Source organism: Acanthopagrus latus, chromosome 10, assembly GCF_904848185.1.
Source record: "Acanthopagrus latus isolate v.2019 chromosome 10, fAcaLat1.1, whole genome shotgun sequence".
NCBI classification, from domain to species: domain Eukaryota; kingdom Metazoa; phylum Chordata; class Actinopteri; order Spariformes; family Sparidae; genus Acanthopagrus; species Acanthopagrus latus.
In genome coordinates, this window is record NC_051048.1 from 18,390,168 (window position 1) to 18,403,489 (window position 13,322).

At 42.5% G+C, this 13,322-nt stretch overlaps 1 protein-coding gene, 1 long non-coding RNA gene and 1 pseudogene across 2 annotated transcripts in view; all 3 read right to left on the reverse strand.

Moving 5' to 3' along the window:
• Positions 1-5,774: 5,774 nt before the first annotated feature.
• LOC119026772 lies at positions 5,775-7,633 on the reverse strand. Its single transcript, XR_005077237.1, has 4 exons — positions 7,425-7,633; positions 7,160-7,224; positions 6,814-6,998; positions 5,775-6,665 (listed from the first exon to the last, which is right to left on the reverse strand). It is a non-coding gene; the product is annotated as an uncharacterized LOC119026772 (long non-coding RNA).
• Positions 7,634-8,383: 750 nt separating this feature from the next.
• LOC119026770 lies at positions 8,384-8,887 on the reverse strand (annotated as a pseudogene).
• Positions 8,888-12,121: 3,234 nt separating this feature from the next.
• Positions 12,122-13,322, reverse strand: part of LOC119027761 (transcription factor SPT20 homolog) — a gene marked incomplete at both ends in the record, with an annotated part of 5,962 nt that continues 4,761 nt past the window's right edge. Inside the window, 1 exon segment of the mRNA XM_037113195.1 lies at positions 12,122-12,676. Coding sequence (XP_036969090.1) covers positions 12,122-12,676 — 555 coding nt within the window.

Genomic DNA, 13,322 nt, shown 5'->3' on the forward strand with positions numbered 1-13,322 from the left:
GATTAATTTATACTTCTAGCCTTTACATATCAAGGTAGATTTTAGATGGTAACGTCCCTCAACCTTTTTACATTATTAATTTTAACATCCAAACAGAGTGACAGTATACAAATGTTCAAAGGCAGACTTTGGGGCAAATAACAATTATACGTATGTGTCCCCTTCATAATAATCCTGAACTATATAGATTTTTTTCTTCAAATTAGCTCATTAAATGCAGTTCTTACATTAAAATTTGGAAAATATGGATGTTCTCTATGTTTTGGAGAATGTTCAGCATCATTTTACAAGAAAACTTGAGTTGCCAGAAAGTTAGAGCTAAAACTAAAACTATGCCTTACAAATTCCACCTGTATCTTCACATCTCACTTACATATTTCCCATTCCCATACTCTAACAGGTCAGTGAGCTGAATGAGGCAACTGGCTCTTCAACCACCCTAATCATTCAGTCTCTGCAAATGCTCATGAACATCATCCTAACTGAAATGTCTCAAAGAACACCTCTTGTGGAGCAGGGTAAACCTGAATTCTTAATACATAACAGAGGACAAAAAGAGATCCCTTTTAGAACAGATAATGAATCACATTCCTATTCTTTATATCTAAATTGTTATACTTATTTTAGCTGAATCTAAAAACATGATGCTGGTGTCTTGCTACATGTACAATGATACTGGTGGAACTTTAAAAAAAGAAAAAATCAGTAGAAAGAGCTGAGTCAGAATTTCATGACATATTGCAAAAAAAAAAAAAAAAAAGAAATGTGGCTGGAAACTAGCACAATTATAAACTAAACACACAAGACAGACACGCTCACTCTCTGTGTCTCTGTCAGGCACACAGTGTTGAAATATAAGGATTTTAACATCTAAACTTAAAAATGTACTTACCCAAAATGAAAATATAAGATCAAAAAGTAGTGAATTCCCCTCTACTATCGGATTAAGGTGCTCTTAACTATTTAAGTGTCCTTAAATTCAGTTCAGCATTCCACATCTATTGAGGCCTTTATATATTTCTACTGAAGAAGGGTAGTGTCATGACTCATAACTGATGTTACAGACGTGCTTTGACACCTTAGCAATGAATTTAACTAAATTTCACCTGTCATTTTCTTGGCTCAGTACAATGGCATACTCACATCTTTTGTTCTGGGAAAGCTGCAGGTACATTCCACCCATGTGAATGTTGACAGCGGTTTGACCAGTGTGACAAGTAATGCTACAGAAATAGATATTAAGTACACACATCAGAAGAAAAGCATCTTGGTTTTATTTCAGAACTTTTATCTGAAATAGTACAAATCCATGAAACATTAACATGATCCAAGTGGTGAATGTCTACATGGATTTTGCATCAGTGGAAAATGTTTTTTTCTTACTATTTTGATTAAGATATTGAGTGAAACTGCTGGTGCTTTTGCAAGTTCATCTAGTTTGATTTAACTTGACTTTTTAAATACCCAACAGTATAACATAATAACATACATCCCAACAGTGTTGAATTATTGTTATACACATCATTTATTAAATAATGCGACACAGAAAGAGATAAAGGGCATAAATTATATGAATGGATTTGGCAATGACAATAAATGCAAACTTATTAAAGTATGTTGATGTTGTGTTTCATTTCACTTATTGACAACACAAGGAGGCTTTCACATTTTGATATTTATTACAAAGTTTACAAAATTTAAAAAAAAAATCTGTGCAATAGTGTACACTGAATGTGCCTTGGTGCATAGAACATAAAGTCTATTAATTCAGCAGTCAAGAACAATGTAACAAAGTTGGAGTGTTTTAGAATCATAAAGCTGTACAGTTTTGTGAAAAGCTTTTCATCATGGGATGTGCAAAACTTCACAGTATAGAGAATATGCATCATAGGATGGTAGTCAAAGATGGAATTCTGGTCCTAAAAAGACAAAAGTGTGGTAGGACAGACATGTATTTATTAGAATGAGTTAAATGTGTTTGTTTTACAGCGTGAGCAGATATGATGATGTGATCACGTATGGCCACTTTTGGCTTTCTTGTCACTGTCACTCAGTCCAGTGCTTGATAAGGCAAGATCTTCCAAGTCTGCAAGCATGGTGGTTTCTTCATGGGGCGGAAGCCTGAGCTTTACTAACTGTACTCAACAGTGTCATTGCTGCACTCAGAGACATGTGATAAACCTTGTAATGTCCTTGAAAATAAACAGCGAAGTTTCCAAACTTAAAATCTTGTCTCATCTCTTAACAGCAAAGCTGTGATATGTTTTACATTTTTTCAGTTTACTCATGTGTACAAAAAATCGCAATGTACAGTCATCTGCTCTTAAGAAAGGACACTCATGCGTTTTGCATACCAGTGACAGCATCACTTTCTAATGGGGTTTCACAAGGAGCACACTGAAAGATGAAGTGATGAGACAGACCATGTGGCAAACCTTACTTGAGATTCTTTTATTAACGGCAATTTGAATATTATTTTTATTAATTACTCGTGTATGCAATGGCTAAATGTACAGATCATTCAAATATGCAAACTTCCATATTAAAAGACAAGACCAGTATAATAACAGTATAATAAAACCTGGCTAACATTTATCAACTCATGAAGGGGGGCCGAGTTTTCATTCCTCACTTCCATGCCCGGCTCTAGGCATCGGAAATGTAGGTGGTCGCCTAGAGCGCCGTCTGCTGGAGGGGCGCTGCCAGTCACCCTCGAGGGAGAAAAAAAAAAAAAAATCAATAATAAGGGTCGGGGGTGGAGTTAGACAGCAGAGGACCATATCAGCTAACATCAGACTTGGCTGACAGGACTTGGCTCAGAGGCTGACAGGAGGAGGTGGCATGATGTCCTGACCAGGTTGGTGGCCACCTTACTGTCACTGGCAGAGCAAAATATTGTTTGCAGGGGAACCACAGTCACACTTCAAACACTCCAAATAATGGTAACTTCCTAAAAGTAGAGCTCATGGCCAGATGTTATCCTGTATTGAAGCAGCATGTTACTGACATGGAAACACGAGTTAACCGTACATCCTACTTAGGAAAAGATATTCAAAATAAACTAATTGATTGCACTGGTGGAAAGCTCCTGGAGGCTATAGTCAAAGAAATTAAACAAAACAAGTATTTTTTAATCTTTTTGGATTGCATCTCTGATATGAGCGATAAAGAGCAATGGTCGGTCATCATACGACTTGTTTCAGTTGAGGACACACCACAAATAAAAGGACATTTTATGGGGTTCCTTTACTATCAAAACAACAGAATCACAGGACCTTGAACCTGTTTTTTTTTCTATTTTGCATATTTGATGTTAAGTAGGCTGTTAAACCCCACATGCTCTGCCTTTAGGAGTATGAATCGTCCTAAGACAAACACAAGCAGTGGGAAAACACAAGCAATTCCACAAACAAATCAGAAATTATGTTAACAAGCATTTCTATACATCTAAAAACTAACCTCCCAATAACATCACTTCCAAAACCATAGAACAACAATAACAAAAACTTAACAAAACACACCACATATTTACTCAACATTTTGGATGGCTTCACCCTTCCTTAGGACTCCCTCCTCGACAGACCTCCAACAATGAAATTGAAACAGATCTCAAGCCTGCAAATGAACCAGGACGGCTGCTACCCGGGGATTCTCAAATCCTGTTCTCCCCAAAACTTTGCTCTATGCTCTACCAGAAATCTGTATGCGGGCCTCTTCCTGTATCTAATCTCTGACGCACATCACAGAGCTGATTAATGGCTCCTGGACATGTAAACCTTTACATTGTCACATTCCCACACTTGCCTAAAGAGAGGCATCTTGTCCTGTCCCATCCTGTCCTGTCACTATTGAATCAGAGCTCAGGATGTGTAAGAAACACACAGACACTACATTGGTTCTCAGGTCACTGGCATGTCACTGGAAAAAGGAGTCTCTGTAGAAGGTTTGTTGCCATCCTGGTCACGGCACCAAATTGTTGAAGAAATCATTTAAGTCCTGTTGACTGGTTTGCAGTGGTAATGTGTTTATTTAAAGAATACCAGTAAACTGGTGAACCAATAGGCACAGAGCAGATCTAAGCCGGTGAGTGAACCCAGAGCAAATCAAACTACAGCATTTTATACAGTAAATTATCAAATATAACATAGTGATCAAATTGGGTCTAGAGTCCTTTTATTAACTAGTTGGTGTAACGCAAAAGGGTATAGGAGTTAGACATGAATCATAAACTAACACACAAGCAATTGTGCACATTGCACCTTAAGTCTTACTTATTGAATATTACAGCATCCTATGGTTTTATAGAGTCCAGGCTTGCCATTGCCAGTGGCTTCTTTACCAATGTAAAATGGTATAACTTTGCACATTTGAGAAATTAAGTTTTCCAAGAAGATTTATTGCAATATTCTTAGTGTGAAGCCTTATTTTACTCTGAGGGTGAGGAGATTTATGAACAAAGCATCTCTGATCTGTCGGTGGTGTTTTTTTTTTTTTTTTTTAAATAAAAAAGAATCTCATTGTGAAATGAAACTCTGCACCACTCCCTCTGTTCTTTCTGAACCAACCTGATCCTCGGACACATCAAAGACCTGCTCATTTTGATAATGATAAGGCTTATTCTAAAGCACTAATTATATGAAATTGCATGCAAGGATTTAATTAGTGTGAATGCTGCAAGCACTGCTGTCCTTCTGGAATTTATTATTATTTTTTTTTGGTTATTTTTTAGTTTTTTTGTCATTATTCCAGCTAGTGCGTTATTCAACTTGTTTCTCCTACGAATTTTAAGCTACAGAAACTGTTCAACTATCAAAATCTTCAGCTTTTTAAATTCTTTCAGTCTTGTCCTTTTCAGCTTTCAGGCCTTTCAGCTTTTTGAACTATTCAGCTTTCCCCCCCCCAAAAAATTTAAATGGAAGTGAATGGGAAAATCTTCAAAAATTATTTTGACTTAAACCTGTCCCTCATAATTTAAGCTACAGACACCATTCCAACTTTTAAAGAGTAACAAGACTTTGAACTAATCAGAATGTCACCAGTTTTTTAATATCTTGTTTTTTTAAACCTTGTTTTTTTTTTTAAAATCATCACAGTTTTAGTTGTTAAGATTTTTAGCTTGTCTTGTGATTTGATAATAGGAGTGTAATGCGTCAGCTAGAGTGGCGAGCAGCTGGAAAAACTCGAGAAAAAAATTATCTTCTATATCTTCGACTTTATTTGGATCCTAAATCTTTACTTCACATATACAATATATACATAGTAATGTAGGAAATATTGTTGCCTTTCAGCTGATGGCCTTACTTCAAAGGTAGGACTTGCACTTTTGGTTATAGAAGCCCTAGAGCTACAAGCACTTCAGCACCTCCATAAACCGCAATGTAACTTTTTGAGCTTAAACTTCTGGTTGAGAGTAGACGGTACCTGTTCTATTTCTTGCTGTAGCAGTGGCAGTTTTCACAGGGTCTCCTGTTACTCACTGTATGTTCAACTTTGGTTCTGATAATGCTCCAGCATATGCTCAGCTAGAGAAACTGTTCAGCTTTTTAAGCTCTTTCAGCCTTTTACTTGTCAGCTTTCTTCCTTTCCAGCTTTTTCAAATTTTCAGCTTTATGTTCAGCTAAAGAGACTCTTCAGCTGTTCAGCTTTTTAAGCACATTCATCTTATTACTTTTAGCCTTTCATCCTTTTCAGCTTTTGAAAAGTTCAACTTTTGAAAAATTCAGCTTGTGAAAAACTCAGCTTATTCTGCAAAGTCTTGCCCATTCATTCTCATGGGGAAATTTTAAACTTTAGTTCTGCTACTGCTTCGGCAGTGTAATGCAATGCATGATAGTTTTAAGCATTTCAGGCAAGTATTTTCCAGTACATTTAGCAGATTTACGGAAATCACTTCAGCCGTCAGCATTCATACTGTATTTTTGCAGGAAATGCTAATTTTTCTAGTTGCCTGTAAACATCACAAATGCCTGACATTAAACATGGCCTGATGCACATTCTTTTCTACCCTTTGAGACTGGATAATATCACACAAGAGACAATTTAGGTTCTTTAAATATTTTGTATTCTGATCATTTTAACATTACTGACAGACACTATAAATTAGAAAGCATTAGCAATCTCACAGAATACAGGTATGCATGATTAAATACAAAAATTGAGAGTGCATTGTTTTGACCTATATATTAATTTATACCATTACCCGTGATAAAACTTTTGGCATTAATTTAACATTGTTGTGTACAGTCCACTATAAGCTGCATGTGTTCCTTCACTTCATTTAAGACAATTAAGTATAGAGTAATTGTTGTTGTTAATCAATAATTAAATTAGTACGATACGGGCAAAGAAAAGCAGCATTAAAGAAATGCATGGATTAACAGAATGGGAGGACGTGTTATTGTTTGTCGTTGCAGCAGTTGAGGTTACAGTTGTTGCAGGTGCAGCACTAGTAGTTGCAGCAGTTGTAATTGCCGCAGTAGAAGTTGCAGCAGCTGTAGTTCCAGCTGTTTCAGGAGCAACAGTAGTAGTTGCAACAGTTGTCGTTGCAGCAGTGGTGGTTTCAGCAGTTGTAGTTGCAGCTGTTGCAGGAGCAACAGTAGTAGTTACAGATGTTGCAGTTGCAGCAGTTGTCATTGCAGCAATTGTAGTGGCAGGAACTGGACCCGCTGTAAAAACATTTTTTAAGGAATAGGTTAAAAACTAAAAAAGTACTTGTGCTTGAACTAAAAGCATTTGTTTTATCCTTAATTGCTATCAAACTGACATCACTGAGCACCACTATAACAGACTTAAACAACTAAACAGTTTACTTACATACTAATGCAACTGAAGAGGCACCAAAGGTCACATTGAGGGTGTTTGAATCATTTGCAGCATCAATTAAGGTTTGAGCAACAACAGTATTCAATGGTAGTTCTGAAACAGGGACAGACTGATTGAACACAACTGAAAGCTCTACTTCAGTTTGATCCACACGTGTTTGTTGAGCTTCAGCAGCCCTGCAAAATGAAACAAAATTGGACAAATGTTAAAGAATAATATGAGACAATTCTATTCTATGTGTTATTTATAATGTAGGCGACACTATCAAAATCAAGAGATACAAATTATAAGAGCATAGAGATGCATTCTTAAACCATTGCTGAAAGAGTTTTTTTACCTGAACTGACCCACAATACACTGGTCAAAGTCAGAACCAAATCTTGCTCGATATATTTGATTACACTGCAGAAAGAGAGCAAGATTTTAAAAGCAAGATTAGCCATGAAACACAATTTCGAAATGAATGTAAAAGCCTGCAATTTTCAATGAAATATGTTTTTATTGGTGAAGCATTTTGTGTTTCGACTAAAACACTCGGTCAAAATACTTATGTTCACTTGAAAAAAATGAATGGAAAATGATATAACTTTAAAATTACTCACACGAGCTCTAGTTCTTCCTGAAAGCTCTTTGAATCGAGGGCTGGTACGATTCAGCAACTCGTCTGTAAAGATCTCATTTTGCAAGGTTGCTGATATGACATAGGTAACAGGGTCAGGGGTTGAGGTTACCACAGCTGTAATTGTTGTTGGAGCTGCTGTGGTTGGTGTAGTTGGAGGGGCTGTGGTTGTTGTAGTTGGAGTAGCGCTGGTTGTTGTTGTTGGGGCAGATGAGGTTCTTGTAGTTGGAGCAGCTGTGGTTGTTGTTGTTGGAGAAGCTGTAGTTGTTGTAGTTGGGGCAGCTGTGGTTGTTGTTGTTGGAGCCGCTGTGGTTGATGTAGTTGGACCTGCTGTGTTTGTTGTAGTTGGAGCTGCTGTGGTTGTTGTTGTTGTAGCAGCTGTGGTTGTTGTTGTTGGAGCCGCTGTGGTTGTTGTTGTTGGGGCAGCTGTGGTTGTTGTTGTTGCAGCCGCTGTGGTTGTTGTACTTGGGGCAGCTGTGGTTGTTGTAGTTGGTGCAGCTGTGGTTGTTGTAGTTGGTGCCGTTGTGGTGGTTGTTGTTGGAGCTGCTGTGGTTGTTGTAGTTGGAGCTGCTGTGGTTGTTGTTGTGGGAGAAGCTGTGGTTGTTGTTGTTGGAGCCGCTGTGGTTGTTGTAGTTGGAACTGCTGTGGTTGTTGTAGTTGGTGCAGCTGTGGTTGTTGTAGTTGGAGCTGCTGTGGTTGTTGTTGTTGGAGCAGCTGTGGTTGTTGTAGTTGGTGCCGTTGTGGTGGTTGTAGTTGGAGCCGCAGTGGTGGTTGTAGTTGGAGCAGCTGTGGTTGTTGTAGTTGGAGCAGCTGTGGTTGTTGTAGTTGGTGCAGCTGTGGTTGTTGTAGTTGGTGCCGTTGTGGTGGTTGTAGTTGGAGCTGCTGTGGTTGTTGTAGTTGGAGCTGCTGTGGTTGTTGTTGTGGGAGAAGCTGTGCTTGTTGTTGTTGGAGCAGCTGTGGTTGTTGTAGTTGGTGCCGTTGTGGTGGTTGTAGTTGGAGCTGCTGTGGTTGTAGTTGGAGCCGCTGTGGTTGTTGTAGTCAGAGTCGCTGTGGTTGTTGTGGTTGGAGCTGCTGTGGTTGTTGTAGTTGGAGCTGCTGTGCTTGTTGTTGTTGGAGCAGCTGTGGTTGTTGTTGTTGGAGCAGCTGTGGTTGTTGTTGTTGGGGCAGATGTGGTTGTTGTTGTTGCAGGCATTGTGGTTGTTGTACTTGGGGCAGCTGTGGTTGTTGTAGTTGAAGCTGCTGTGGTTGTTGTTGTTGTTGGAGCTGCTGTGGTTGTTGTAGTTGGAGCCGCTGTGGTGGTTGTAGTTGGAGCTTCTGTGGTTGTTGAAGTTGGAGATGCTGTGGTTGTTGTTGTTGGAGCCGCTGTGGTTGTTGTAGTTGGAGCTGAAGTGGTTGTTGTAGTTGGTGCAGCTGTAGTTGTTGTAGTTGGAGCTGCTGTGGTTGTTGTTGTTGGAGCAGCTGTGGTTGTTGTTGTTGGAGAAGCTGTGGTTGTTGTTGTTGGAGCAGCTGTGGTTGTTGTAGTTGGAGCCGCTGTGGTGGTTGTAGTTGGAGCAGCTGTGGTTGTTGTAGTTGGAGCAGCTGTGGTTGTTGTAGTTGGTGCAGCTGTGGTTGTTGTAGTTGGTGCCGTTGTGGTGGTTGTAGTTGGAGCTGCTGTGGTTGTTGTAGTTGGAGCTGCTGTGGTTGTTGTTGTGGGAGAAGCTGTGCTTGTTGTTGTTGGAGCAGCTGTGGTTGTTTTAGTTGGTGCCGTTGTGGTGGTTGTAGTTGGAGCTGCTGTGGTTGTAGTTGGAGCCGCTGAGGTTGTTGTAGTCAGAGTCGCTGTGGTTGTTGTAGTTGGAGCTGCTGTGGTTGTTGTTGTTGGAAGAGCTGTGGTTGTTGTTGTTTGGGCAGCTGTGGTTGTTGTAGTTGGTGCCGTTGTGGTGGTTGTAGTTGGAGCTGCTGTGGTTGTTGTAGTTGGAGCAGCTGTGGTTGTTGTAGTTGGAGCAGCTGGGGTTGTTGTAGTTGGAGCAGCTGTGGTTGTTGTCGTCGGAGCCGCTGTGGTTGTTGTTGTTGGAGAAGCAGTGGTTGTTGTTGTTGGAGCAGCTGTGGTTGTTGTTGTTTGGGCAGCTGTGGTTGTTGTAGTTTGAGAAGCTTGAGTTGTTGTAGTTGGAGCAGCTGTGGTTGTTGTTGTTGGTGCAGCTGTGGTTGTTGTAGTCGGTTCCACTGTGGTTGTTGTAGTTGGAGCAGCTGTGGTTGTTGTTGTTGGTGCAGCTGTGGTTGTCGTAGTCGCAGCCGCTGTGATTGTTGTTGTTGGAGCAGCTGTGGTTGTTGTTGTTGGAGCAGCTGCAGTTGTTGTTGTTGGGGCAGCTGTGGTTGTTGTAGTTGGAGCCATTGTGGTTGTTGTTGTTGCAGCCGCTGTTGTTGTTGTAGTTGGAGCCATCGTGGTTGTTGTTGTTGGGGCCGCTGTGGTTGTTGTAGTTGGTGCAGCTGTGGTTGTTGTTTCTGGAGAAGCTGTGGTTGTTGTTGTTGGAGCAGCTGTGGTTGTTGTTGCTGGAGAAGCTGTGGTTGTTGTTGTTGGAGCAGCTGTGGTTGTTGTTGTTGGCGCAGCTGTGGTTGTTGTAGTTGGAGCAGCTGTGGTTGTTGTTGTTGGAGCAGCTGTGGTTGTTGTAGTTGGAGCCGCTGTGGTTGTTGTAGTTGGAGCCGCTGTGGTTGTTGTAGTTGGAGCTGCTGTGGTTGTTGTTGTTGGAGCCGCTGTGGTTGTTGTAGTTGGCGCAGCTGTGGTTGTTGTAGTTGGAGCCTTTGTGGTTGTTGTTTTTACAGCCGCTGTTGTTGTTGTAGTTGGAGCCATCGTGGTTGTTGTTGTTGGGGCCGCTGTGGTTGTTGTTGTTGGAGCAGCTGTAGTTGTTGTTGTTGGAGCAGCTGTGGTTGTTGTTGTTGGCGCAGCTGTGGTTGTTGTAGTTGGAGCAGCTGTAGTTGTTGTTGTTGGAGCGGCTGTGGTTGTTGTAGTTGGAGCCATTGTGGTAGATGTTGTTGGAGCAGCTGTGGTTGTTGTTGTTGGAGCAGCTGTGGTTGTTGTAGTTGGAGCCATTGTGGTAGATGTTGTTGGAGCAGCTGTGGTTGTTGTTGTTGGAGCTGCTGTGGTTGTTGTTGTTGGAGAAGCTGTGGTTGTTGTTGTTGGAGCCGCTGTTGTTGTTGTAGTTGGAGAAGCTGTGGTTGTTGTTGTTGGTGCAGCTGTGGTTGTTGTAGTCAGAGCCGCTGTGGTTGTTGTAGTTGGCGCAGCTGTGGTGGTTGTTGTTTGAGCAGCTGTGGTTGTTGTAGTTGGGGCAGCTGTTGTTGTTGTAGTTGGAGCAGCTGTAGTTGTTGTTGTTGGAGCTGCTGTGGTTGTTGTTGTTAGAGCCGCTGGGGTTGTTGTAGTTGGTGCAGCTGTGGTTGTTGTTGTTAGAGAAGCTGAAGTTGTTGTTGTTGGAGCGGCTGTGGTTGTTGTAGTTGGAGCCATTGTGGTAGATGTTGTTGGAGCAGCTGTGGTTGTTGTTGTTGGAGCCGCTGTTGTTGTTGTAGTTGGAGCCATTGTGGTAGATGTTGTTGGAGCAGCTGTGGTTGTTGTTGTTGGAGCTGCTGTGGTTGTTGTAGTTGGAGCTGCTGTGGTTGTTGTAGTTGGGGCAGCTGTGGTTGTTGTTGTTGGGGCAGCTGTGGTTGTTGTTGTTGGAGCAGCTGTGGTAGTTGTAGTTGGAGCCATTGTGGTTGTTGTTGTTGGAGCCGCTGTTGTTGTTGTAGTTGGAGCCATTGTGGTTGTTGGAGCAGCTGTGGTTGTTGTAGTTGGAGCCGCTGTGGTTGTTGTTGTTGGAGCCGCTGTGGTTGTTGTTGTTGGTGCAGCTGTGGTTGTTGTAGTTGGAGCCGCTGTGGTTGTTGTAGTTGGAGCCGCTGTGGTTGTTGTAGTTGGAGCTGCTGTGGTTGTTGTTGTTGGAGCCGCTGTGGTTGTTGTAGTTGGTGCAGCTGTGGTTGTTGTTGTTGGAGAGGCTGTGGTTGTTGTTGTTGGAGCAGCTGTGGTTGTTGTTGTTGGCGCAGCTGTGGTTGTTGTAGTTGGAGCAGCTGTAGTTGTTGTTGTTGGAGCTGCTGTGGTTGTTGTTGTTGGAGCCGCTGTTGTTGTTGTAGTTGGAGCCATTGTGGTAGATGTTGTTGGAGCAGCTGTGGTTGTTGTTGTTGGTGCAGCTGTGGTTGTTGTAGTCGGAGCCGAAGTTGTTGTTGTAGTTGGCGCAGCTGTGGTTGTTGTAGTTGGAGCCATTGTGGTAGATGTTGTTGGAGCAGCTGTGGTTGTTGTAGTTGGAGCTGCTGTGGTTGTTGTAGTTGGAGCTGCTGTGGTTGTTGTTGTTGGAGCCGCTGTGGTTGTTGTAGTTGGCGCAGCTGTGGTTGTTGTAGTTGGAGCAGCTGTAGTTGTTGTTGTTGGAGCTGCTGTGGTTGTTGTTGTTGGAGCCGCTGTTGTTGTTGCAGTTGGAGCCATTGTGGTAGATGTTGTTGGAGCAGCTGTGGTTGTTGTTGTTGGTGCAGCTGTGGTTGTTGTAGTTGGAGCTGCTGTGGTTGTTGTAGTTGGGGCAGCTGTGGTTGTTGTTGTTGGGGCAGCTGTGGTTGTTGTTGTTGGAGAAGCTGTGGTTGTTGTTGTTGGTGCAGCTGTGGTTGTTGTAGTCGGAGCCGCTGTGGTTGTTGTAGTTGGCGCAGCTGTGGTGGTTGTTGTTTGAGCAGCTGTGGTTGTTGTTGTTGGGGCAGCTGTGGTTGTTGTTGTTGGAGCAGCTGTGGTTGTTGTAGTTGGGGCAGCTGTTGTTGTTGTAGTTGGAGCAGCTGTAGTTGTTGTTGTTGGAGCTGCTGTGGTTGTTGTTGTTAGAGCCGCTGGGGTTGTTGTAGTTGGTGCAGCTGTGGTTGTTGTTGTTGGAGCAGCTGTGGTTGTTGGCGCAGCTGTGGTTGTTGTAGTTGGAGCCGCTGTGGTTGTTGTTGTTGGAGCAGCTGTTGTTGTTGTTGTTGGAGCCATTGTGGTAGATGTTGTTGGAGCAGCTGTGGTTGTTGTTGTTGGCGCAGCTGTGGTTGTTGTAGTTGGAGCAGCTGTGGTTGTTGTTGTTGGTGCAGCTGTGGTTGTTGTTGTTGGAGCTGCTGTGGTTGTTGTAGTTGGAGCAGCTGTGGTTGTTGTTGTTGGAGCTGCTGTGGTTGTTGTAGTTGGAGCTGCTGTGGTTGTTGTAGTTGGCGCAGCTGTGGTTGTTGTTGTTGGAGCTGCTGTGGTTGTTGTAGTTTGAGCCATTGTGGTAGATGTTGTTGGAGCAGCTGTGGTTGTTGTAGTTGGAGCTGCTGTGGTTGTTGTAGTTGGACCTGCTGTGGTTGTTGTAGTTGGGGCAGCTGTGGTTGTTGTTGTTGGTGCAGCTGTGGTTGTTGTAGTCGGAGCTGCTGTGGTTGTTGTAGTTGGAGCAGCTGTAGTTGTTGTTGTTGGTGCAGCTGTGGTTGTTGTAGTCGGAGCCGCTGTTGTTGTTGTAGTTGGCGCAGCTGTGGTTGTTGTAGTTGGAGCCGCAGTGGTTGTTGTAGTTGGAGCCGCTGTGGTTGTTGTAGTTGGAGCTGCTGTGGTTGTTGTAGTTGGAGCTGCTGTGGTTGTTGTTGTTGGCGAAGCTGTGGTTGTTGTAGTTGGAGCAGCTGTGGTTGTTGTAGTTGGAGCTGCTGTGGTTGTTGTAGTTGGAGCTGCTGTGGTTGTTGTAGTTGGAGCTGCTGTGGTTGTTGTAGTTGGGGCAGCTGTGGTTGTTGTTGTTGGTGCAGCTGTGGTTGTTGTAGTTGGAGCTGCTGTGGTTGTTGCAGTTGGAGCAGCTGTAGTTGTTGTTGTTGGTGCAGCTGTGGTTGTTGTAGTCGGAGCCGCTGTTGTTGTTGTAGTTGGCGC